Below are 24,084 nucleotides of genomic sequence, written 5' to 3'. Positions count from 1 at the left end.
GGTGGAGAGTAAAAATTTGTTAGGGAGCTAGACTAGCTCGGCCAGTTCCACCGTCTCAGCTAGTCAATCAGCGGGAGGCCAATCCGACGGGAAGTCCCTCAGCAGACCACGGCAGCTCCACTCTCCGGTATCAGGAATCCAAGAATCAAGTGTTTACTGTTTGGGCTGATGCCTAGTCGAGAGACCCCGTACCTCCTATGAGGGTACTCAGTCTTGCCAAGTCTGTTGAGTCACCCCTATTGTGGCAAACATCCCGTTTTCTTGTCCTGCGCTGATCTGACGTTGAGGATGCTGTTAGTTCTTGCGTTATCTGCCACAGCTGTCGCCATGTGCCAGTCGTCGCCGATCAATTGGCTGGCCAAGGCAGAAGTATCGTTCGGGCCTTAGGAGTCCAGGCTGACGGGGTTCCTGCTACAAGAACGAGCGATGGCGAGACCAACCCAGCGGGTTGAAAGAAGAATCCTTGGCCCCTTGGCGCCCCTTCTTGCTGCAGGAATGGGTATGCATCTAGCCAGCTTAATCGCTATTCTGGTTGTCTCGTCGTCTCATCGTCTCAAGCCGCTCGTCCAACACCGTGACCGCTAGTCGTGCCCAGGCCGGTTTTTTATCTACGTCGATTGTGGAATCGCAAGTCCAACTTTACCAAGGCCGTCACACCCGAGATCGTCGATGCGCATATACATTCGGATTGCGTTCGGGATTGCGTTGGGACTTGAAGGTGAGGACTCTAGGTTATTGGACGGAGCACTGGCGACCGGTGATATCACGAAGAGAGGCCTGGTCATTTCGCAACTTGAAGACAGGGGGAATGAGCTCTACACAAAGAATGGGTCGAAAACTTGCAGGTCAAGTTTTCTAGGATGGATCCCTAATCTAGTACAACATGCGATAGAGCACCCTTGCATAAACCAGCTGCAGTTTCTGATCTGTTTCTTGATCTGTTTCTTGATATCAATGGTTATGGCGCAGGGTCTCTGATCGCTGAGCCAGTCGCTGATACTTTACCGCTTCCCGTAACACCATGCCTTCGTTCAACTGGCTAGTCTCCTTCCTGAAGAGCTCCTGCCATGGTGTTTGGCTCTCCGGGATACTGTAACCCCCTGCGGCCTCCAATGCCGCTCGTCTCTCGTCTAGTTCTTTTCGCGAGACAAGGATATCCACGCGGCGTTTGTTGAGGTCGACGCGGAGCCTGTCTCCGTCGCGAAGCAGTGCAAGATTGCCTCCAGCAGCGGCTTCAGGGCTGGCGTTCAGGATGGACGGCGATCCGGAAGTTCCCGATTGTCGACCATCCCCTATGCATGGCAGCGACTTGATCCCCTGTCGCAACAAATGCCCAGGAGGGTGCATATTGACCACCTCTGCGGCGCCAGGATAACCTAGTGGCCCAGTCCCGCGCATCACTAAGATACTCTTGTCATTGATAGGAGCCTCCTCCAATCGGCGATGGTAGTCCTCTGGCCCGTCGAAAACGACAACGGCCCCTTCAAAGGCATTGGGGTCGTCTGGGTTTTCCAGGAAATGCTGCCGGAACTGCTCTGATATGACGCAAGTTTTCATAATGGCAGACTCGAATAGGGTACCCTGGAGGTGCACGAATCCTGCGTCTTTCATAAGGGGCTCGCTGTACGGCTTGATGACCCGTCGGTCCCAGCTGTGATGCCCTTTCACATTCTCAGCGACGGTATGTCCGTTGCATGTAAGAATGTCTGGGTGCAACTTCCCAGCATCTAACAGCTCCGCCATGATAGCCGGAAGGCCTCCCGCTCGGTAGTACTCCTCGCCAAGAAATTCTCCTGCTGGTTGCATATTGAGCAGAAGTGGAATGTTAAACCCTAGTTGGTCCCAGTCGTCCAGGGAGATATCAACGCCCATATGCTTTGCGATAGCATTGATATGGATAGGGGCGTTGGTGCTACCGCCAATGGCAGTATTGACAGCAATAACATTTTCAAAAGCCTCCCGCGTCATAATATCGCTAGGTTTCCGGTCGGCGTGCACCATTTCCACAATTTGTAAACCTGTTTTATACGCGCACTGAGCTCGTTCGCGATAAGGCGCCGGGATGGCGGCCGATCCTGGCAGAGCCATCCCGAGCGCTTCTGCCAGCGCGTTCATGGTCGAGGCTGTGCCCATCGTATTACAGTGCCCTACCGATGGTGCCCTTTGGACGTCAGTTACAAGACTTCGAAGACTCGCTTTCCACATACCCTCTAGAGATCAAGTCCACTAGTCCTTCATCATCTAACTTGCCAGCAGCATGCATTTCTCTCCCCGTCCAGACCACCATGCCCGAGCCCGCTAGCTCATTCTTCAGGTACCCGTTGATCATCGGTCCCACGTTCATACAGATGGCAGGAATGTTCTTCGAATGTCAGAAGAAACAAAGCAAACGATGTATGGAGTACTTACCATTGTGGCCGCGGCCATCAGACACGCCGGGGTTGTCTTGTCGCATCCAGTCAAGAGCACCACGCCGTCTATGGGATAACCGTGCAGGATCTCCACAAGACCGAGATATGACAAGTTCCGGTCAATGCATGCAGTCGGCCGTCTCGAGGTCTCCTGGATTGGATGCGTGGGGAATTCAAACGCGATGCCACCGGCCGTTCTGATTCCCTCTCGCACCCGCTTCGCAAGCTCAATATGGTATCGATTGCACGGCGAGATATCAGACCCAGTCTGTGCGATGCCAATAATTGGCTTGCCCGCCATGAGCTCCTCCCTCGTAACGCCATAGTTGAGGTACCGCTCGATGTACAGGGCGGTCATCCCTGCATCGCCCGAGTTGAACCATGTTGTCGATCGCAGCTTACGACCGGCGCCGAGTGTACTGGATAGGGACGACACCTTTTTGGCCGATGCGCGCACTTTCTCCAGCTCGATGGTTCGCTTCCTGAGCGCTTCGAGCTCCTTGTCGAGGTCTTCAATATTGACCGCGCTTGCGCTCTGGCTGCTAGCCGAGCCGCAAGCGCAGCCTTCGCATTTTGACTGGCAGGGCATTCTTAATGGGATCGTCTATATGTTCAACGCTACTCAGTCCTCATTATCTCAACCGGTAGGTGACCGGTCTCACCTTATAAATCGCGTGTCCCGGCTAACCATCTGCGGTGGGGTCGCAGCCGAATCTGCAAGACCGGCGAATGTCCGATGGAGAACGCCGTGGGCCCGAAAAGAGTTGTTTTCTTCGTCCCGAGAATCGACAGCGCAGACAGGAAAAAGGATGATTTATACAGCCGGCAGACAACTCGCTGAACGAGTCGCAATTGACCTAACCAATTTTGCACTCTCTAACTCCCAATGTCGGCTTGATCGTGCAGGGAAAACCTGGTCAGGTTCCGAGTCAGACCCCAATGCGGTACCGTACATGGATCCATTAATAGGCACAACCCCACGCTCTCTTCTCCAGAGTCGGCGTCGCGTGGGGGTTACAGTCACCAGAATCCACACTCCAGAATATCAAACGTCATAAGCGTTGGAAATCTCTCCGCTTGCTGCTTCGTACCAATGCGCAGTGCTGGATTTCTCATGGGGCTCATACGGCACCCGCACTACCAGCACAGCACCACTGGTCAGTAAACCAGTTGACTGATCTACTCTGAGTAACGGTCTGTCGATGGTGACCAATGGGATGACCAATAGGCCTCTGATGCCTCTAATGCCATCCAATGGAACACCAATAGGGCAGGGCGCATACTCTGAGTAAGGCAACATCGTGCTCTTTCCCTTTTGGATTCCGCCACATCCCCCACGTGGATGTGGCGGTATGAAATCCCCAAAAAGGGTAAGCGCGATCTACCCATCATGACTCCCATTAGGACCCCCCATCATGACTGGTTCCTGCGATTTGTTGATCGATCTAGCCTCAGGCTCAGTGACACATGCGGTACGCCAAGGAGAATAATGCGGTTATGCGGTACAAGCCGTCTATAGGGGTGTGTAACGCCATGAATGCGGGCTGCAAGGGGATATCTGGCGTGGAACAAGACGTCAGACCCGTGGTAGTGCTTCTTTGACATGGGGGGTTCGTACATGTACCGCCAAATCTTCTGACTATACATGACTATGCATGACTATGCCTATGTTCCAGGCTGGTATGTCTCTCTAGACTGGAGAAGACATCCGCAATTATAGACTATGAACTTCGAGTCCGATTGTTGAGCTATGCTAATTACAATGCACAATGAATGTCTGGATATCACCTCCTCCTCTCAAGATCAACAACAAGACCCTCCTGCTGCACAAACCAAGCGTTCTTTGTCTTCCACTCGTCGCCTGGTCTATGCAACCGGAAGGTGAAATCCCTCAGCAGCTGCGGGATGATCTTGTGCATCTCAATGAGCGAGATATTCTTACCCACACAAGTCCTTGACCCAGCACCAAAGGCAAAGAAGCTCTGCTCCATCTCCTTCAATTTCGCAGGCGGGCTCTCCAGCCACCGTTCGGGCATAAATGCCCCGGGGCTCGGAAACACCTTCTCGTCGTGGTGCAGAGCCCAAGCGTTGATGCCAACGGTCGTTCCGGCAGGGATATACCTCCCGCAGACCGTGACTCCACCCTCTGGCACATGTCGTTCCAGGATCAACCCCACGGACGGATGAAGCCTCATGGCCTCTTTGATCGCGGCCCCCAGGTAAGGCAAGTGCGTCATCGACTCTTTGTACGAGATAGGGCTGCTCAAGCGTCCCGCGCTATCAGCGGCCTCGATCTCCCCCACAGCCTTTTCCATCTTGTCGGGATTCTTCAGAAGGAAATACATAATCGCCCGCAGCGCAATAGCCGTTGTATCCGAGCCCGCAAAGACGTTGGTCGACAGATGCACAATCACATCGCGGGTGCTCATCTTCTCTGGATCAGCGACATGGATCGCCATCCACCGGCTTAGCATATCCTTCCCCTCCTCCAGGTCGCCTTTATCGAGCTCCCCGTCCCGTGCTAAACTCGTCCGCGAGTTCACTTGCTTCAGCGTAAACTGCAGGACCTGGTTCCAGCTCTCCATACTCGGCATTAAAATCGGCATCAGCGGGTTCCCTAACAGAACCTTGTGCGCCTCGGGAACCTGCCCGATCAAACTCGCGTACGCCAGGATCCCCTGTATCCCGGCCATCATGTCGTCCACGTCGCGTCCTTCTTCTAGGAACCCGAGCTTCTTTGCGAAAGTGAATTCGCCGACGACGTCGAAGGCGTAGTACTGCAGCCAGGTTCCTAGATCAACAGGTCTCTTCTTGCCCGCAAAGTCGCGCAGCCGGGAAAGGAATATGGCCGTGCAGGAGTCGACCGCTGGTTCCAGTTCGAGTAGAGAAGTCATGCTGTATGCATTTGCAACGGGCCGTTTCTGGTCGCGGTGAAATTGCTCGTCGCGCGTTGAGAACAAGTTCATCTGCGGCTTTTTGTTCCATGATATGCATTGGATGGGGTAGAAGCCCGTCTGTACGCGAAGCAAGTCAGCCTCGTAACAGCCCGACACTTTCGGCAAGGATGGGGGACATACCTTCGTGAACCCCTTATTCAGCCCGTAAATCACGGGGATAGCCTTTGGATCTGCGACAGAGACATGTCGTGGCCCAATACGCACGAGCGGGCCGTGCTGTCGATGCAAGTTGATCTCTGTCAGATGGTGGTCGCCCTTCCAGACGCTGTGCAGTTTCCAGAGCCTCGTGCATTTCGCCAGTGCTGGGCCGGGAATACCCCGTAGGCCAGAGCCGAATCTGCGCCAAATGAATCGGAGGAGGAAGAGGGCGATGATGGCGAGGACTGGTAGAGGAAGAGGAAGAGAGGATTGAAGGGTGGAGAGGGTGGTGGGCATGATGAAGAGACAGTCAACGTTCAGATCTAGGAAGTCGGAAAGTTTCCAGTTGAGAAGATGTCTCAAGACCCAAGGACAAGAGACAATAGGATAAGGACTTATATAGCCACCACCTCCAAGCATTCCTAGTCAACCCATCGGTCCACTCCTATCATTCTAGCCAGTTTGCTCAGTTGCTGCTACCCACCACTCTCTTCCGAGCTGGGCTCGCGTCGTTCCGATAAATGCTGCATTATCGGCAGGGAGTGAAGATAGCAATGGCCAACGCTTATTTGACATTCGCAGCTAAGTCTCCAACTATTCTACCTAAGATTCTAGGGCTTTCAGGCGGGTTGGAGCCGGATTGCTTGCGGGGAAACCATCCTGCTGCGGGGGATCTCCGTGCCAGCCACAAAAGCCAACCCAGCACTTACACTATTGGGCACTCTTTTCCTCTTTAAGAACGTCGCAAACTAGTAAGTCTGGGTCGTCTGTAAAAAGGGTTTGCTTTCTAACTGGAACCGTCTTAGGCGCAAAAGTACGCTTCCGAAACTCGACGTTTTGGGATAGGATCTGTGCTTGAGGACACTACATATACACTCTGCTTCCGATACGTACCCGATTTTGAGAGAACAAGGTTTGATTGAATGACGGACTCTTCGTCTGGTAATCGGATGCAGATTCCTGCTCAATGTCTTCTAGGAGGCGGGTTGGGGCCCTCGTCGAATCACTTTGTTTGTGGTTGTAAGCTGGGTTCCGATGTGTTCGAATCCGATATCCGGGGAGTATGGAGCCATTAGAAGTGGAGCATCTCCGCATAATGGGGATATCTTGTGATGGTTGATATTGGTTGATACCAGTAGTGCTTATTGCGGTGTAGAGCGGTGTTGAATTGTATGGAGTGGTGAGGATGCGGGAACCAGTGCCCCTATCTTCATTCATGTTCATATTCATAACCACCTGGACAAACACCCCAACGCCTTGATGCCGGAGATGAGTGTGAGTGCATGCATCTAATCTATCGTCTCATGAAGAACCCTCAAAGACACGAAAATCCGGAATGGTATCAAATATGACAAGCAAAGAAACCACAATGCCAAAAGCGAGGACTTGACGTCAAATTACTGTGTCGTACACTGTGCCCCTTCGCCCTCCTCATCGTCATCCTCCCACGCGTCTCCACCAGACGGATCCTTCGAGCCAAATTCCTCTACGTTTCCTTTAGGGTCGTACTCGACTTCATCGACGGTGTCTGCCTGGATCTGTGGACCAGGCTTGGGAAGCATCTCTTTCAGCCGTTCCAGAACAGCAGGCGAGGGCTTCCAATTCTCATCAGGGAATTTAACGTTTACAATTAAGTAGAGGTCGCCGCGGGCGTCGGAGCGCTTGATCGGCATTCCCTCGCCGGGGACTTTGAGGACTTGGCCGGGCGACAAAATCTGGCTGTGGCCGGGTTTCGGGTGTGCAAGTTCGATGCCGCGGCCGTCAAGGTGTTTGAGGACGACGCGGGAGAAGCCTGTCAGTGACTCGGCAAGTGTGATGTCGATTGTGGCCTTGAGGTCTGCGCCCGCGCGCGTGAAGACTGGGTGCTTCTCTTCTTCGAGCTGGAAGATAATATCGCCGGGCTCCTGGCCAGGGACCTGGTCTGCTTCGCCTTCTAGGATGATTCGGTCGCCATCCCTGTGATTTTTAGCTTTGTCATGTTAATGAGCGCAAGCCGAAGGACGTACTTTGCTCCCCGGGGAATGTAGATTTCCAGGATCTTTCTCTCCTCGGTCGTCTTCTTGCCCTTGCACTTCTTGCACTTGTCCTTAGTTGCGAAGAACTGGCCATCGCCATTGCAGGTTGTGCAGGTCTGGGTAGACTTGGTCAAGAATTGACCCATGCGCGTGAGGACTTCTTTGAAGCCGTGGCCATCACAAGTAGAACACTTTTTCGCCGTCGCCTTCTCTTTGCCACCCTTGCCCTTACACAAACTGCAAATCACGTTCTTCGTGCTCGCGAATTTGACTGTCTTGCCCCTGTAGAGCTCTTCCAAGCTGACTTCGTATTTCTGCTCTTCGTCCGGGCTCTGTCGTGGCCTCGGCATGCCGCCCATCCCGGGCATACCGCCCATGCCTCCCATTCCAAACATCTGCGCGAGGATATCATCGAGGTCGGGGCCGCCGTTCATCCCCGGCTCACCGGAGCCGTTGAAGGCGCCCATGCCATGTGTATCATAGAGATGTCGCTTGTCATCGTCGCTAAGAATTTCGTACGCTTGCTGGACTTCCTGAAACCGAACCGACGCGGCATCTCGTTCTTCTTCGGGGAATTTATCCGGGTGGTTTGCTAGGGCGGCCTATATTCGGTTAGCTGTTGTGGTTGAGCCGGACGTCGGGGCCGTACTTTGCGGTAGGCTTTTCGGATTTCATCTTGTGACGCGTCGCGGGATACCTGTAGGACCTCTATTGCAGTTAAGTTAGTCGAGAAATAAAAACGCGCAAGTGAACTAAATACCGTAGAGGTCAGCCTGAGCTGAAGACACTGGAGATCGTTAGCAGGCGTAGAGTTTGGTCGGTTGCTGGATCATACTGAAAGCGTCTGAGAGAAATCTGACTAGAACAGTGACGAAGAGTAATTATATACAAAAATAGGGTAGAAGGGAACACGTCTGTTTGAGGAATGAGTTGGATTGAAGTGTTGTTGGATGCTAAGCCCGAAAATTCCGCCTTATCTTTTTTGCTCCTTCTCGCCGCCTCCACCGATCACCGACGGCTTTCTACGTATCGGCCGCAGGACTTCGCTCCAATTTCACGCGCATATATTTAAGATGAGGAGTTTACGCTCCGGGCTTCTCGCCCGCCGGTCCTGGACATGCATGCAATGCCGCTGGTACAACAGTTCCACGCCCGCCATATCGCATGGCAAGAAATCCAAGCTCCCCTCGATGCCAGCCAGGACGCGATTCGCGCCGTCGCCGACCGGATACCTTCATCTAGGATCTCTCCGCACTGCCTTATACAACTATTTGCTGGCCAAGCGCACAAATGGGAAGTTCATACTTCGGATTGAAGATACAGATCAGGTGCGCGGAGCGATACCCCATGAGAATCGGACGCTGATGGATTGGGTACATTAGAAACGGACGATCCCCGACGCGGAACAAAGACTGTATGATGATCTTCATTGGGCCGGATTACAATGGGATGAAGGTACAAAATGCTGCGATCAGCCCTGGCGGGGCCAACGCTGATGGAGCTGTAGGTCCCATTGTTGGAGGGGATTACGGTCCGTATAGACAGGTGAGTTTTCTCGGCGCCTCATTATTAACTTTATTATCTTTACCGTGGGGACTGACTGATTGTACATTCAGTCTGAACGAACAGAAATTCATCGCAAGTACGCCGAGAAGTTGATTCAGCGCGGCCACGCATACCGATGCTTTTGCTCCCCGGAGCGGCTGGACGCCCACGCGAGACATCGAAGCCAAGCGGGCCTTCCTCCGGGGTATGATAGGAAATGCGCCAGCCTGTTGCCTGCACATTCGGAAGAACGGGCAGCTCTAGGGGAGTCGCACGTCATTCGGTTGAGAGTTGAGGACCACCCGTACAGATACCCTGTTTACGATGATCTTGTGTATGGCGAGACAGGACACAAGGGCCCGCCCACCAAGTTGGATCTTATCGACCGTGTTTACGATGATCCTATCCTGATCAAATCCGACGGCTATCCTACCTATCATTTGGCGAATGTTGTGGATGACCATCTCATGGAAATTACCCACGTTATTCGTGGCACTGTAAGTTTAAAAAAAAAAAAGCTAGTGGGCGGGTATTGACGCGCCTAGGAATGGATGTCGTCGACTCCTCTGCATGTTCTGTTATATAAATGTTTTGGCTGGAAGGCGCCACGCTTCGCCCACGTACCTCTGCTGGTGGACCATTCAGGGCAAAAGCTCAGCAAGCGCAATGCTGATATCGATCTGTCACATTTCAGAGATCAGGGCGTATTTCCTGAACCTTTGCTAAATTTTGCCGCGCTGTTGGGGTGGTCACACAAGGAGAAGAATGATATCTTTGACCTTAAGAAGCTGGAGCACCGTGTAAGGCCACCATAACCCATCGACTGCAGTTTTATAGACTGACTCGCTAGTTCACTCTCAAATTCACCCGCGGCAACACCACTGTCGCCTTCGAGAAACTCTGGTTTCTCCAGTCCGCACACGTCAAACGCTATGTGGACGGCAACATGCCCCAAGTTAATGAGATGATTTCTGCCGTCGCCAAAGTCGTCCAGTCAACTGCATCACCAGAGCAGCTCTCACAGATCCTGCAGTCGCGCCCTCTCGTGGACATGATTACTCCACTCATCAAAGCAGATGCCAAAAACTACACAAATCCAAAGGAATTTGTCGCTCGCAATTCTACTTTCTTCACAACAGATATCTCCCGGCCCCCATATGACCGTGCGGTGATACAATTTGTTATTCCATTTTCCTCGCTCCATACTGCTGCTGCCGCCGTGACTCTCATCCCTAAATCACACTGGACCCTAGAAACGCTGAGGGAAAACTTCGCAACTTACGACGCCGCAAGCGCGGTTCCTGAGGAGGTGATGACTGTTGATGCAGAGAAGAAATTCAAGAAAGAGCTGTACCACTACCTCCGCTGGGCGTTGTCGGCAGGTGCCTCTGGTCCAACAGTCCCGGAGATAATGATCATTCTAGGACGTGAAGAGACATTGAAGAGACTGGAGGAGGCGAGGAAGTTGACGACGGAGGACGGTGCTGTTTCTCCTGTTGCTGCTAGGTTAATGAAGGAAAAGGGGCTTGAGCCGAAGACTGGGTCCGCGAATAAGGCACAGACCAAAGGCCATTCATGGACGCCTCACCCGTCCTTACCGTCAGCCAGCTAAGCTCTATCAAGCTGTGTATAGAACATAATGTATATCATTATACCGCAAATGTACAATACCTTGTCTATCGGACTTCAGTCTATTCTCCTAACGATGAAAATTTTTACACGGCTACAAGAGGGGTTTAGAACCTTGGGGTCTAGACCTGTTGGACTTGTCCATTTGGAATCGAGTTCAGACATACACGGTTCTCTTCATTTAACTCGCTGTACGGAGAAGTTAGGGCTAACCTCTGGACTTCGCCCTTGCGCCACCTTGTCCCAGACTGAAGTCTACTAACTATGTACAGATCAACTAAAAAAGGTCACTTCGGGGTCTCAGTGATTAGATGCAACTGTAGGCATACCACGAATGCCCTCTGTGGAGTTTCGAAGCCCAAGGCGCCCCTGGACAGGCGTATGGGCAGAAGGGGAGGCTAACCGTCGCATGGTCAACAGGATTAGTCCTGACCACTACCCACTAGCCATATATGCTGGACGCCTGGACTGACACCTGGAATGAAGCCCGCGAGACTTGTTAAGCCCGTTGCATTCAAACCCACCCGGACTCTGTAGCTAAAGCCCGCTTGTCCTGGATAAAACACCCTCAAACTGAGATAAATGGCATTCATTTTTCACTTCCTCATCAGGGTTCTTCCTGCCATCGAAAGACAAAAGATCTCTCCTGTTGCTCGTATTATTGCATTCATGGACAACCATCTAGCAGCAATTCTCCTTACGCAAGGAGCAGCACTCATCCGACCCGTCTAACCTTCTCCCCAGACCCAGGCAAGCTCCTGCTCGAAGTCAAAGCAATCGCCATCAACCAAGTTTATGCATGGCAGCTTGACAACAACGTCCTCCAAGTCACCATTCATCTTGCCGTCATCGGTTGCGACGAAGGATCGTCGTTAAAGCCGGCCTGGACCTTCCAGCCGGCGCGCCTCAACCAGGAGCTCGGGTTACGACACCAGCATCGTTCGTCAACAGGAAGAAAGTCCTAAATATTTTGCTTTCTAGCGTTTGCCCTGGTCAACTACCACTATACCCTCCCGTTATCCGCCACCATTAGCTTCAAAGAGGGCACTGTTTTCCCTTTGGCGACGTTGACGGCACTCTCAGGGTTTACAACAGTCGGTATCCAGCTTGATAGCAGGTTCGCGCCAAAGGAGAAGAGAGCTGGTTGATTTGGGGCGGCACAAATATCTTAGGAACCATTGCTATCCGATTTTCCCGGCGACTGGGGCTATACACGGCTGCCAGTCCTAAAACCTACGAGCATCTCCAAGCGCTGGGCGTATGCCGGACATTCGCTTAAAGAGACGCGGATGTCGCATCTCAAATCGTGGCCGCGGCTAGAGAAGATGAGGTGATATTGGCAGACGCGCAAATTCTTGCGAGAAACTCCCTTCAGCCTGTACTGGATGTACTGAGGGAGACAGTTGGGGTGGACCTGCTCGCATCAGACACGCTCCGCCTCTGCTCCCCGTGCCCGTTTTGGCGGCCGTCGAGGTCAAGTTTGTAATGCTGCTGATGGAGCTAACAGCTCAAGCAGGGTATTTCAGAGAGGTGTTTCAGCGGTGGCTGAAGTCTGGCCTTGAGAAGAGGACGGTGGCTTCTAGTCCCAAGGTGAAGGTCGCTAAGGTGGGTTGGAGGGATTGAATGCGGCGTTGGATATTATGAAGCAGGAAGATAGTGCGACAAACGCCGTCGTAAGGATCTAGCGGGACAATTTGTTATGAACAGGCGTATCTTTGATTCCAAGAATCTGTTTGTGAGGAAGGGAGAAGTAAAGCTATAGGAAGCTGGGGCAAGCCGTCACTGCCAAACACTTAACCCTACTCCTTTACCACTCCCATGATAGTTCAATAACATACTTGCAGTCCCTGCGCGCGAAATTGAGGTTGCGACGAGCCGGAAATATCCACCTTAGATACGCCCGGCGAAAAATTCTTTCGGATATACTATGCTGGAACCAGGTACTATGTCAACTGCGTGGACCTGGTTGCCCGGGAGAGAAGAGAGTGCACAAAGCCTCTCAAAGATCTTAACGAGTTCGTATATATGGTTCCCTGGTATCGGCCCAACCTATGGCTCTCGGGGGTGTAGTAGTGCATTTTCTCGGTGTTGGCTTGATGCATGTTCTAACCGTGTATTCTAGCTATGCACAGTCTTCGATATCCTAAGAATACCGCTTGACACGAGCCTTCTATTAAACAATGAACAATGTGAGAAGTTACCAATCACTAGTATGCTGAGGAACGTGGCCATTTATTGGGGTCCTCGACGGCGCCGGCTTCGCAACGTTAACGTTTGAGTATTTCATCCCTATGCTCGCAACCGGGACTGGCCACAGTGTTAGCACAGTCGGCGGTTTCAGCATCCAGGTTAGTGACGTAGGTCTCGCGAGCTACCCTGTTCATTGTTCCTGTGCGTTCAGTATTAGCTTCATCAATAAATTGGATGGTAGGGGCACTCTGAAATCCCAGAGTGTCCTCCATCTCAATGCGCTCGGCTGGTGGCTCAGAGAAGCCAGAACCTCGACGCTTTCTGCCAGATAGAGTTCTTCAAGTATTGTCAGCAGAGCATTCGTGGTCATAGAAATGACAACGACCTGTCTGTACATACGGGATCAAATTTGGAACATTGGAGGTTCCATCAATAAATTGAGGGAGTTGCTGGGCCCATAACCGAAGCCTTTCATCCTCCGCAAGGTGAGAGTGCTGCTCTAAAAATGCATCTCGATATTTAGAGACAGCACGTGTAAATAGATCATCGTCGGTCGTAGTGGGAATATTGTTACTATTACGAGCGCCGGTTGCGTCTGGTGCGGACCCAGGGTCAACGCCCGCAGCCCCAAGAGACATGGACTGAGCATGGTCTGCGAGAGTATTGATGTTTTCAAGCTCGTTGAGTTCTGGAGATTCCTCCTCCTGGGGGGTGATGATCTGGGCTAATCAGCATAAAGTACGGGCTAAGGGTCGAAGTTACGGACTATCTCTGTAAAATCTGAATAACAGTACGGACAATCTAATCGAGGCGGCAGACCAGATCTCCATACTTGACCACACGCATGACACAGCACGCGACGGTCTGACGGTCTTTGTATGGGTGCTGCTTGCACTGTGTTAGGATTGTTGTCGGAGATCGAATCGGAGACTTCGGCTTGAAAAGTGGACAATATGGGGTCCAGTGACGAATCGTGATGAGTACTATGAGCAGTATTTACGAATTCCCATTCTGAAGAACCTGGACCTGCGGCAGGGGAACCGGCCAATTCAGTATCAAGCACTGGGTTTGGTAATAACGGGTCATAAAACCGTGCAGGCGACTGGGCTTTAGGCAAGACGTAATCTGGCTCAGTAGCAGCGTTGCTTTGAATATCTGTCATCAACGCAGCTGCCGTTTCAAGGTCAGCCATACCGTTGGCGCTGTCCCCGATTGTAGGGATAGAAGAAAGATGGGACTGTTGGGACGCGCGCTCAGGTGGTAGGTGCACCAACGATTCGTGCGATAGGTGTGGAGGGTACGCAGGGGAACCATGGGCGACGGGCTCATTTTGGTCACCAATTTCTGATGGCAACTGAGACAGGTCGTCGTCTTCCAATATAGTACTCCGGGTCCGGCCGCCTGCAGACTGGAACTCACTGGCTAGATCTTCGGAACAATCATCATATTCGTAGCTATCCGGGAAAGGGAGTGACTTGAGTGCGAGGTATCTCAAATGGCTTGCGACATGCTCCTCGAGACTATGACCGGTGGACTCTCCACATAATGGACAATATTCGAAAAGAGGACCAGACGATCGACTGCTTCTTTCCGCAAGGATCTTCAGCTGTGACTTCGTGCTCTTATGCTTAGAGCTCATGTGGTCCTCATAATCATCTCTAGTATGAAACACTATTACGCCGTGGGATTTCGCTGTACAGCGCCATCGTAAGCTGTGGTGACGCATATGGTTCAACCAGTCCTCACTGTGGTTATACAGCTCGTTGGGAGAGTCACATTCATCAAAAAGGCACACATATGGATCGAGGTCGTACTTGACATGGTCACTGCATAGGATGAGTAGTGCTCTGGCGGCCACACAACAGGAGCAAGTATATGTCCCCTGGAAACCAAAACAGGTGTGGAAACCTACATCCATTTAAGCTTGTTGGTGACGATTGAGCTCGATAAAGAGCAGCAACAGTAAGGACAGACAACTTCCATACTTCCATTGTTGCATGCGATTCGGTCATTTTCAATTTTCCTCTCGAGTTCCTCTTCCAAAAATGACTTGCTGTCTATTTGCATTGAAGATGCTGAGGAAGACCCGTGAAAAAGTATAGCGTTCAGGTCATGGTTGAAAGCGCATCCTTAGTGAATCGTTAGCACAGTAAACTAGGCGTAGATCTAACGTTTGTGGGCGGGCTCGGGGCACCTTTGTCTTCATAGGGACACCGGCCATAGATACTTATATACTGGCAAAGGGGTTTTGTTAGTAACTTGAGCCGCTCCTCGTGCTCCGCCAAATGGCGCTCTCTGAGATCTTTTAGCCTCCGTCGGATCGGCCCTAGCGGTGGCGGGGGAAAATCGAGCTGTTCATGGCTGCTCCAATGTATTGTCTTCGCCCGACTGACAACAGACGGAGCAGACGCTTTTTTCCAATGCTCCAAGTTTAGTGTGGTGGCGGTTACTGCTCGAGAACTGGCAATGCTCCCCTCCCGTTGGGTAAGTGTGGGCTCTGGTTTCTCTGGGACAAGGGTTTGCTCTTGATTGGTGACGTCTTCTTTGCTGGGCAGCGGGATCGCCTTTGCAGTTGCAGAAAGAACCTGGGTTGAAGATTTCCAGTAGCGAGATCGACGGTAAAGAATTCGTTTTCTTCGAATCAACATGGCTACGGCAAGTCTCTTCTGGAGTGTCTCGTTGCAACCTGGAAACCTGCGCTGAATGATTCCAAGTGCGAAGAGGTCCAGAAACCAATGTTCGATGTCATTCCCATCCTCGTTCAAGATCCTGAAACTCGTTGCAGCTCTCACATTCTGGCTTTCCCTACTTGCTTTTCGAATTGTGTTAGATAGCTGATGCATCAAGGTGATTTCCTCGGCTATTCCGCCAACTATGGGGTCGAGCGAGTCTGACATGGACTCCGGGCTCCCGCAGGTGGAGTCAGAGGAGGGATGGATGTAATCTAATTGTGAAAGATCTTAAAGAGTGAGTAGTGTATACGTAAAATCAAGTACAAGCCAAGCACCAGATCTTACATTGTTGAATATAGTCGTTCAAGGTCCGTAGCAGACGCCGGACGAGACGCTGTATATCCGGAGCTTCACGCAGGCGATAATCGAGGGATCCTCGCGTAGGAGCAAAAACGCCGATGTTGGATACCCATATCGAGAACCTGCCCAGTTGGTCGTCAACCGCAGACTGCTGTCGTGGAGAGAGAAGGTGGAACTGAGCGAGGCAATCGTTGAAAGACTGAAGGCAGATATTCGCACACTGCGAGATCGTTGCATCCTGCCACACAATTTCCATGGCTCAAGCTCTCCAGATGAGAGAGGTGCATGGTGATGCGGTACAATTGACAACAACACAAGGTGAAGTTGAGGTTGAGAGATCTCACGAGGCTGAGCTGACGGAGTCGACTCTCGCCTACCCCGCACCGCGCCCCATCTCAAACTGAGCTTCCCTCTTTTATCCATCTTGTGACGATTACGGCGCTTGAATCAGTCGATATGATAACCCCCGGATAAGCAGGGGATTTGGCACAAGATCCAATGGCAACCCAGGTGAGGCTTCATCTAGTGGCGTACCTTGAGCATTGTTGACATTGTACGGCGGGTGATAGACTGGCCACCTTCTATTGAGGTCACTTGCGATTTTCCGCGAGATTGCTGATTATCTTCAAAATGAAGAGGGTGACGATGAGTTGGGAAAATTCTTTGGGCACATCAATGCGTACGCCGTTATCCTGATCGACTGCCTCTCGCCACTCGATCACAGTCGATCCAGGTCCAGCGACCTTGAACCGCTACTCCATCTGTTACTATTGAAATTGACGACGTTTTTTCGGTGCTCAGTTTTGCACGAGTATGAGTCCACGCTTCCGCCATCGAATCACTTCAGACGCTTGACAGCATTAGTATACTATTGGGGCTCAGCTGAGGAGCACCGGGAAAAACTGTCTCATACGCAGCAGTGCTTAGATTTCACCTCGCAGGAGCAGAGAGCTGAGATGACGCTTCTACTTCGTGGGTGCGTTGCGACTTTGCTGTCTCAGAGTTCTGACGAGCCGCCAGTAGCGGCAGAACACCGAGCGCGACCAAAAGGGGGAGACAAACCATCGTCTGTGTATTTGAGTGCAGGCACTGTGTTCCAGGCACTCGCTGCTTCGTCAAGAGCATGTTCTGAAGTGCATAATCATAATTGCGCCGCCAGACTTCGCTTATCGACTCACCACAAACAAGAGAGCGAGCAGGATGAGTTTGAGGCTCTCATCACGCTCAGTTTGAGTTGTCATATCTGGCAAGAAACACGAATCCAGGCCGTAGCCCCAGGCCTTCCGGCTACGAGGAAAGCGGCCGTCAGATTTGCGCTACCGGAAACCAGCTGCGAAAAGTCTCAAAATCGTCGGCGTCGTCGCTTGGCCATCATTAGACTATGTGAGCAGATTGAGAAGCTCAAATCTAAGCCTCTGATGCGGCTTAATCTGGTGGTTGAGGATGGCAAGCTCTGGAAAGACCAGTCCTCTCGTATTGAGCGTCCAGTAAATCAATCCGATACCCAGCTGTCTCTCGCAGATATCATAAAGTATCGTCCGGCTAGCATGACCGAGAAGGTAAAACGGGTTCTGGCAGTTTTGTTGGCTTATTCCGTTCTGCATCTTCACGCCACACCGTGGATGCGGTCCTCTAATTTCAGAGCGGATGATATACTTTTCTTCGGTACATCCGCCACAATCCCACTGAAACCATATTTACAGTCGGAGTTGAATGAAACACACTATGACTCAGCACATCCCATAGATGCTGATGAGCTCGATCCAGACGACCTGCCATCACATCCGTTTCCTGACATTGTCATGTTAGCTATATTGCTCATGGAGATATACCTGATCCAACCTGTCGAGTCACTGGCGGAGCAGGTTGGCATGGACTTCGAGGATTGGGAATTGGTCGATGACAATACGAGGTATTCAATTGCGATCGCAGTTTATGACCGATTCAAGGTTGATTTCCCGGATAACTACCGACAGGCCATTGATAGATGCCTTGACCCTAACCTAGGATTCGACGAGAACGACGAAGAACTAAGTCCGGATGGTTTGAAAATGTTGATTTACGATGAAATCGTACAGCCTCTCGAGGAAGAACTTGACCAGGGGTTTGGCAACACAATCCAGATCGAAAAACTGGATGAGGTCGCGCAAACCATGGACCTTAGTCGTTGGGGGCAAATGCGCCAACTCAAACCAGTTTCTCCCATGTCCACCGCACCTAGCACTCCTGATCAAAGTACCGTAAGTCCCGAAGGAAGCATATCGATCTCCAGAACTTCCACATTTTGGGCTTCTTCCGAGCGTCTAGTAAGCAGCACCGGTAGCATTATGAGCCATCGGGATTATACAGTAGGATGGATTTGCGCGCTTCCAAAAGAGCTGGCCGCTGCACAGGCACTCCTCGATGAGCTGCATCCGCCATTACCACAAGACCCGTCCGACCTCAACAACTATACACTGGGACGCATGGGAGCGCACAATGTAGTAATGGCTTGTCTTCCGTCGGGGTTGATGGGCACAGTCTCGGCAGCTCGAGTCGCAAGTCACATGCGGTCTACATTTAAATGGCTGAGGTTTGGTTTGATGGTAGGCATTGGTGGCGGAGTCCCTGGAGAGAAAGACATCCGACTTGGTGATGTCGTTGTTGGGGAGCCTAATGGGCCGTTTGGTGGAGTCATCCAATACGACTTTGGAAAGACCGTCCAGAATGGAGAATTCCGCCGCACGGGTTTCCTTAACCGGCCTCCGGATTTGCTACTGACGGCCATCTCACGGCTCAAAGCGGATCACTATCGCAATAGAGCAGACCTTAGCCGACATTTGAGCGACATGTTTGAGAGATACCCGCATTTGAGCCGCGACTTCTCATACCCAGGTGCTGAATATGATATCCTCTTTGAGAGCAACTATGATCATGCCGGAGTCCGGTCGTCGTGTGATTCCTGTGATTCTTCTAGGTTACTTCATCGAGAACCGAGAAAATCACACTCCCCGCACATCCACTACGGCCTCATTGCCTCTGGGAACCAAGTGATGAGAGATGGGAAGACTCGCGAGCAATTGAGAAACGATCTAAACGTCTTATGTTTTGAGATGGAAGCCGCCGGCATAGTCGATGTGTTTCCCTGCCTTGTTGTCCGGGGGATCTGCGACTACTCCGACTCTCACAAGAATAAAATATGGCAGGGTTACGCGGCGGCAACAGCAGCAGCTTATGCAAAGGAACTCTTGGGTGTGATATCAGGCAGCCAAATCAATAATGCTGAGCGACTGGGAAGCTTTCAGCCTTAATATGCGCCGATAGTGCCCCCTTGTCTTGAGCATAGTGTTCTGGCCTCCCGAAATATTCCCACAGTCTGCACCTTTCTAGAGAAGCAGCATTCAATTGCCGAAAGCTATTGGGTTGCCTTGACCCTGGTGCGGAGTTGCGGTTCTTTGGTTGTGTGGACCTGGAGGCGTCAACCCACTACCACGCCCACTGCCGCACACGCATCTGCACCGTATTATACGGCTTAATTTTCGTAGTGACAGGGTGGATACGTCTGTTCTGTTCTCGAAAAAATAGAGAAGCTACTAATCCTCTGACATATTTGCAGAAATAAGAATCTACCCGGACTTGGGTACTGGACCTCGAAGACACAAGCCTCAAACCCTTTTATATTAAAGTGTCACAATGCCCATAATATTGTCGCACATTCAGTACTCAGGACCGAAATCAAAATGGCAATTCAGAGACTGCTCGCCTTCACACCTGCAAGAAAAGGTCTACCCCTCGACACAATTATCCGTGCACCGCGAAACCTCTGCCGGTATCCGCATGCTCGTGGCAGACATCGTACGCTAAATGGCTGGATTTTCTCAGCAACACATAAGACCATGCACTTATTCTCTTATGAAGCCCCCCGGGCATCACAATCGTTTGGTTCGCCGATGTAGAACCAGATGCGATTTTGTTCTGGACGTTGTACGATCATGAAAAGTATACATGAGGAACTCGAACTCTCGCTCTTGGACATCAGGTTCATGAATATATCCTGGACGGTACATATATAGTCGGGAGCATGTACAGTGGCTTAATTTTACGGAGTTAGGACTGATTTATTCAGAGAAGGCGAGGATGGCATACTCCTGAAGCTGAGCAGGGGGGCGAAAACTGACAAGTCAGGAGGAATGTTCCGCAAAGCCCTAGTGTGCAACAATCGTGTACTATTCTTAAATGTATTGGAGAAGGGAAAGTAATGAATTTTTTCTGTACTTCGGAGCCTAGTCACATCTGCGCCAAGCTTGCCCTATATCGCTCACAGTTCGCCAGTCCCACTCGACTCCTCCCATGAAACATCGTACTAAGACAACAATCTAACAACCAACACAACTTGGGGCATTTGCATTTCCTACAAACGCACAGCACTGTGTCCCACATTCAGCCGCAAGCTGCCAGCGTCGCCCGTCGCATGAGGCGATGGCGTGGTTTCCCGAAAGGCATGCGTACCCGGCGCCCGTGCAGGGAGAATTGACCGTCACGCCTTGTGCAGTGACGCAGGGAAGAAGTGTAAAGGTGAGGGCGAGAAAAGTGGCGGTTATGGCTGGGGCCTTCATCGCGAGATTCTTTATAACGGTGGAGAGTAAGACTGGTGGGATCGAACGGGGCCCAGCGTCGGCGTTGGACTTAGATGGGTGGGTTTAGCTTTATTAGAGACTGGATTGGATCTAGCGAGATAGACAATCTGAAGGGCGAGACAGACAAGGCCCGTGGAGGTATTTAAGCCTTTCCAGCATCCTACCCTCTATCTTGGACTCTTGACGAGGTAGCTGTAGACTAGTACATGTACAACGCTACAGCGACGCGGTGTCCCAGCCTGGGGTACCGCGTTTGCTCTGCGGGTGTGAATTACATGCATCTTTTCCACTGGTTGGTAAAGAACATGGTATTGCTTTCTACAGATCGCGTTTCACAGGCTGCGCAAGGGTACCACGATTGTCCTACATATAACCAATGCACAAACCAACCAAAACCGATGAGGAGACGCCGGCGGCTACTCCTTGCATAGCTCAACAGCGAGTCTGCCTGGTTCCGTCTATACTGAGAGACAGCATATGCCTGCTGTACAAGGGTCATAAGCCTGGGATCGTGGCGCGGTAAATTTCTGCACGAGGTTTGCAAGTGGCCACTGAAAGGGCTGCAGCCGGGCGTTTCTCGCGTCTTTGGATCTGACTTATGGACAGGGAACCCGAGAGTTATTCTATATACTATAGTATGGTGTCAAGCAGCCATGTTTTTTTGTTCAGCTGTAACCGAGGATCCTCGAAGTCCTATAACCTACCAATTCCCGTCGAGGGTGCCAGACAATCTGTCTCATAAAAGGGCCTCTTTAACGACCGCACCATATATAACTACCGTCAATCACTCGTTCTCGGCAGCACAACAGCTTATATCCTTCTCAGCATCAAGAGTATGACTCTCTCTCTAAGAAACGATTTCACTCCATCCCATACCCAGAGCTATCCAATGGAATGATGGGGGGAAATGGCCTACCACGACAACAATTATACATGCCCGATTATAGCAAGTGTGTCAACCCGTGATACTAGGCAAATTGGCTGCATATCCAGGGTCAATATCAGCAAGCGGTACCTACGTGTGTGATACGGCTTGGGTTCTAGAATACTCGCTGTACTCAACAGCGCGGCGCAGCTAACCATATGAGTTTTGCGACGTTATTGAGCTTACCCTCGCCCGGATCTTCAAGTTTGGTTCGGCGCTGATTGGCGTAGATATTGGAGGCCATTGCGAACTGCGATAGGCTCTTACCCAGAAGCTTCACGATCTAATTGCTACTTGTCGGTTGTTGGGTATGGCAGCGCCGTGGTTTCCAGTATTCCAGCAGCGAGCGCGATAACGCCACGTTCAGGCCCTATGTGTACATATGGTGTAAGGCTTTTTTTATTTTCCTAGGAGGTACATTAGTGATTCAAGCTAGATGAGTCCTGACTCAGATATTCGGCGCACAAGTATAGATGTTGAAAGAAAGTATATGCCTTGGATGGCTAGAACTGCTGCAACAATGGCCAATGATGTTGTGTTTATCGCTCTAGGTCTTAAGAAGGGTTAAAATAGATGAGATTTTAGTAGGCGTGCTCTTAAAAAAGTAGAAAATATCAAGACCTCATTATGTCAATGATTGTTCAAGACATCAGTTATTCTCCTGCAGTTTGATGCCAACCATATAAGGCAACAAGGCTGCAACGAGGAGAGAATGAGATGGCCCAGAAATTGCCAGCAGTGTCCGCCCTTGGAAGCATGAAGGAGTCTGTGGAATGGGACGGACAATTGTCATTATTCGATGGCCGACGTGGCCGCCTATGAATATCTAGCTTACTAAATGATGACTAAGCGAGCCCGACCCCTAGGGGCAGGCGATGCCATAGGACAGTATGCCCCGACAGAGCCTGGTATTCAGGGGTGCGGATGCACAAGGAAGCTAGGCTAAATACTAATGAGATGCTGACTAAGACTGTGCATACCGGGCACCCCAAGGATAGGGGCAGGTTAGGAACCCATGCTCCGACACGTCCTTGCTTCCACGTGTTTTATTGAGGCCTGATATATGGGGCATAAATAGGCACCAACGAGGCATCCAGCTGCCCCACTTGCTTGGCAATTTTTCTTTCAGTGTTGGCATCAGCAACTCTTCACGACAGGCGATTTATATCCCTCAAGATGCCAGAATTAAGCCTTGGCCGGCTCTCTGCGCTTACGCAGACCCGGTATGTCATTCACTTGTCGGATGGAAAACGCCTAGTGCTCTTCCGCCTGCCAACGATCGATGCTGGCGGGCGCAGCAGGGCGCAGAATGAGAGCGGTGATGGATGGTCCTACTACGCCATGGAAGCGGAGTGCCCGCACGCTGGCGGTCCTATGGAAGCTGCACAGATTGACATTGAAGACTCGGCCTATATCGCCTCCTGTCCATGGCATGCCTATGACTTCAATGTGGAGACGGGCGAATCGAGCGTCGGTATCAAAGCGTGCACATTTCCAATTGACGTCCAAGAGGACGCGGTGACTTTGACCTACCCATCGGATGGCGTCTCGATCGAGAAGTTGGAGCCTGTCAGCGAGAAGATTAAATTGAAAACTCCTTGCTCGGGTACTGCTGCGGCCTCAGCGGAGCCTGCATCAACCCTGGCGGCCGCTGCGCCGTATCTTGACGAGGATGCTACGCTTTGCGACTGGTGCGCCCATATCCTAAACACCTCGAATCCTGAACACAAGATCGAACTCACTGCCCATCTATTCTCAACTTTCACCGAAAGGGAGGGGACACCCTCACCGATGACCATCATTCGAGGAAGTCCTGCGTCACTCCCTCCCATGCCACCGCGGGAAAACCTCGTGGAAGTCCGGCCTAGCGCCATGCCAAAACCAGGACGAGGAGGAAGTCTGAAGAGTAGGATCGCTATGCTGCATGCTCTGGCCAACATCGAGCAGTGGGCCATTGATCTGGCTATAGACATCTGCGTGCGGTTCGCAGAGTTCCAAACCAGTCCAACAGCGCAGGAGTCTGCACGGCAATTACCCCGGACGTTCTTCCACGACTGGCTCAAGGTAGCCAATGATGAGGCCAAGCATTTCTCGTTACTGCGGACCCGCCTGGAGGAAATGGGTTCCTACTTCGGCGCTCTCCCCGTTCACCACGGCTTGTGGGAATCTGCTACCAAGACAGCGCACGATCTTCGAGCAAGGATCAGCATCATCTCGCTCGTTCATGAAGCTCGTGGTCTCGATGTCAATCCAATGACCATTGCCAAGTTTCGCAATGCGCGTGATGACGAGAGCGTTCAAGCGCTCGAGATTATACACAATGATGAGATTACCCATGTGACAACCGGCCATAGATGGCTTACGTGGATCTGCGAGCAAGAACATACCGACCCAGTGGAGGTATTTCGCTCGAACGTACGCAAGTACTTCGTCGGAGGCCTCAAAGAGCCCTTCAACAGAGATGCCCGCGCAATGGCGGGCATGGACGGGCGCTATTACGACAACTTGGTCTACTGATCGAACCGCCTAGGTCTGCTGCCTTGGACTTGGTCTATGATATAGCTTTGAGGTTGGTTTCATCTTGCGCTTTGATATCTATTCAACGTGTCTAGTTCTAATATTATTA

At 51.5% G+C, this 24,084-nt stretch overlaps 8 protein-coding genes across 8 annotated transcripts, besides 1 other annotated feature; 3 read left to right on the top strand and 5 right to left on the bottom strand.

The window, feature by feature from the left end:
- Positions 1 to 24,084: part of a sequence feature (contig 1.128 1..280307(-1)) that runs on past both edges of the window.
- Positions 952 to 3,000, bottom strand: ANIA_07358 (IlvD/Edd family dehydratase; the record flags this gene model as incomplete). Its single annotated transcript, XM_675535.1, has 3 exons — positions 952 to 2,161; positions 2,208 to 2,362; positions 2,410 to 3,000. The coding sequence occupies 3 exons, from the start codon at positions 2,998 to 3,000 to the stop codon at positions 952 to 954; spliced, it is 1,956 nt and encodes a 651-aa protein (XP_680627.1).
- On the bottom strand, positions 4,196 to 5,803 carry ANIA_07359 (protein CYP5078A3; the record flags this gene model as incomplete). Its single annotated transcript, XM_675536.1, has 2 exons — positions 4,196 to 5,425; positions 5,489 to 5,803. 2 exons carry the CDS (start codon positions 5,801 to 5,803, stop codon positions 4,196 to 4,198), a joined length of 1,545 nt encoding a protein of 514 aa, XP_680628.1.
- On the bottom strand, positions 6,701 to 8,285 carry ANIA_07360 (putative DnaJ domain protein (Mas5)). Its single transcript, XM_050611866.1, has 3 exons — positions 8,158 to 8,285; positions 7,513 to 8,123; positions 6,701 to 7,462 (listed from the first exon to the last, which is right to left on the bottom strand). The coding sequence occupies exons 1-3, from the start codon at positions 8,194 to 8,196 to the stop codon at positions 6,904 to 6,906; spliced, it is 1,209 nt and encodes a 402-aa protein (XP_050467844.1). The 5' UTR covers positions 8,197 to 8,285; the 3' UTR covers positions 6,701 to 6,903.
- ANIA_07361 (glutamate--tRNA ligase MSE1) lies at positions 8,984 to 10,748 on the top strand (the record flags this gene model as incomplete). Its single annotated transcript, XM_675538.2, has 5 exons — positions 8,984 to 9,024; positions 9,063 to 9,066; positions 9,138 to 9,563; positions 9,612 to 9,866; positions 9,917 to 10,748. The coding sequence occupies 5 exons, from the start codon at positions 8,984 to 8,986 to the stop codon at positions 10,676 to 10,678; spliced, it is 1,488 nt and encodes a 495-aa protein (XP_680630.1). The 3' UTR covers positions 10,679 to 10,748.
- Positions 12,963 to 16,173, bottom strand: ANIA_07362 (uncharacterized protein; the record flags this gene model as incomplete). The annotated part of the gene is made up of 6 exons (XM_675539.1): positions 12,963 to 13,221; positions 13,285 to 13,604; positions 13,718 to 14,711; positions 14,798 to 15,014; positions 15,113 to 15,844; positions 15,903 to 16,173. The coding sequence occupies 6 exons, from the start codon at positions 16,171 to 16,173 to the stop codon at positions 12,963 to 12,965; spliced, it is 2,793 nt and encodes a 930-aa protein (XP_680631.1).
- On the top strand, positions 16,416 to 19,207 carry ANIA_07363 (uncharacterized protein; the record flags this gene model as incomplete). Its single annotated transcript, XM_675540.1, has 2 exons — positions 16,416 to 16,427; positions 16,487 to 19,207. The coding sequence occupies 2 exons, from the start codon at positions 16,416 to 16,418 to the stop codon at positions 19,205 to 19,207; spliced, it is 2,733 nt and encodes a 910-aa protein (XP_680632.1).
- ANIA_11555 (uncharacterized protein) lies at positions 20,078 to 20,512 on the bottom strand (the record flags this gene model as incomplete). The annotated part of the gene is made up of 3 exons (XM_050611865.1): positions 20,078 to 20,101; positions 20,219 to 20,259; positions 20,320 to 20,512. 3 exons carry the CDS (start codon positions 20,510 to 20,512, stop codon positions 20,078 to 20,080), a joined length of 258 nt encoding a protein of 85 aa, XP_050467843.1.
- ANIA_07364 (Rieske [2Fe-2S] domain protein) lies at positions 22,635 to 23,975 on the top strand (the record flags this gene model as incomplete). The annotated part of the gene is made up of 1 exon (XM_675541.1): positions 22,635 to 23,975. One exon carries the CDS (start codon positions 22,635 to 22,637, stop codon positions 23,973 to 23,975), a length of 1,341 nt encoding a protein of 446 aa, XP_680633.1.

The sequence above is a fragment of the Aspergillus nidulans genome, chromosome IV (assembly GCF_000011425.1).
Source record: "Aspergillus nidulans FGSC A4 chromosome IV".
Classification (NCBI taxonomy): Eukaryota; Fungi; Ascomycota; class Eurotiomycetes; order Eurotiales; family Aspergillaceae; genus Aspergillus; species Aspergillus nidulans.
The sequence above is the reverse complement of the archived record's forward strand: the minus strand, read 5'-3'. Positions and strand labels throughout refer to the sequence as shown.

Excerpts from the sequence above, each read along its gene's own strand:
- ANIA_07360 (XM_050611866.1), bottom strand. The coding sequence starts at position 8,196 with ATGAAATCCGAAAAGCCTACCGCAAAGTACGGCCCCGAC. Across the intron at positions 8,124-8,157 it reads CCGCAAAGTACGGCCCCGAC|GCCGCCCTAGCAAACCACCC; the intron begins GTCCGGCTCAAC and ends AACCGAATATAG. Across the intron at positions 7,463-7,512 it reads TACATTCCCCGGGGAGCAAA|GGATGGCGACCGAATCATCC; the intron begins GTACGTCCTTCG and ends TAAAAATCACAG.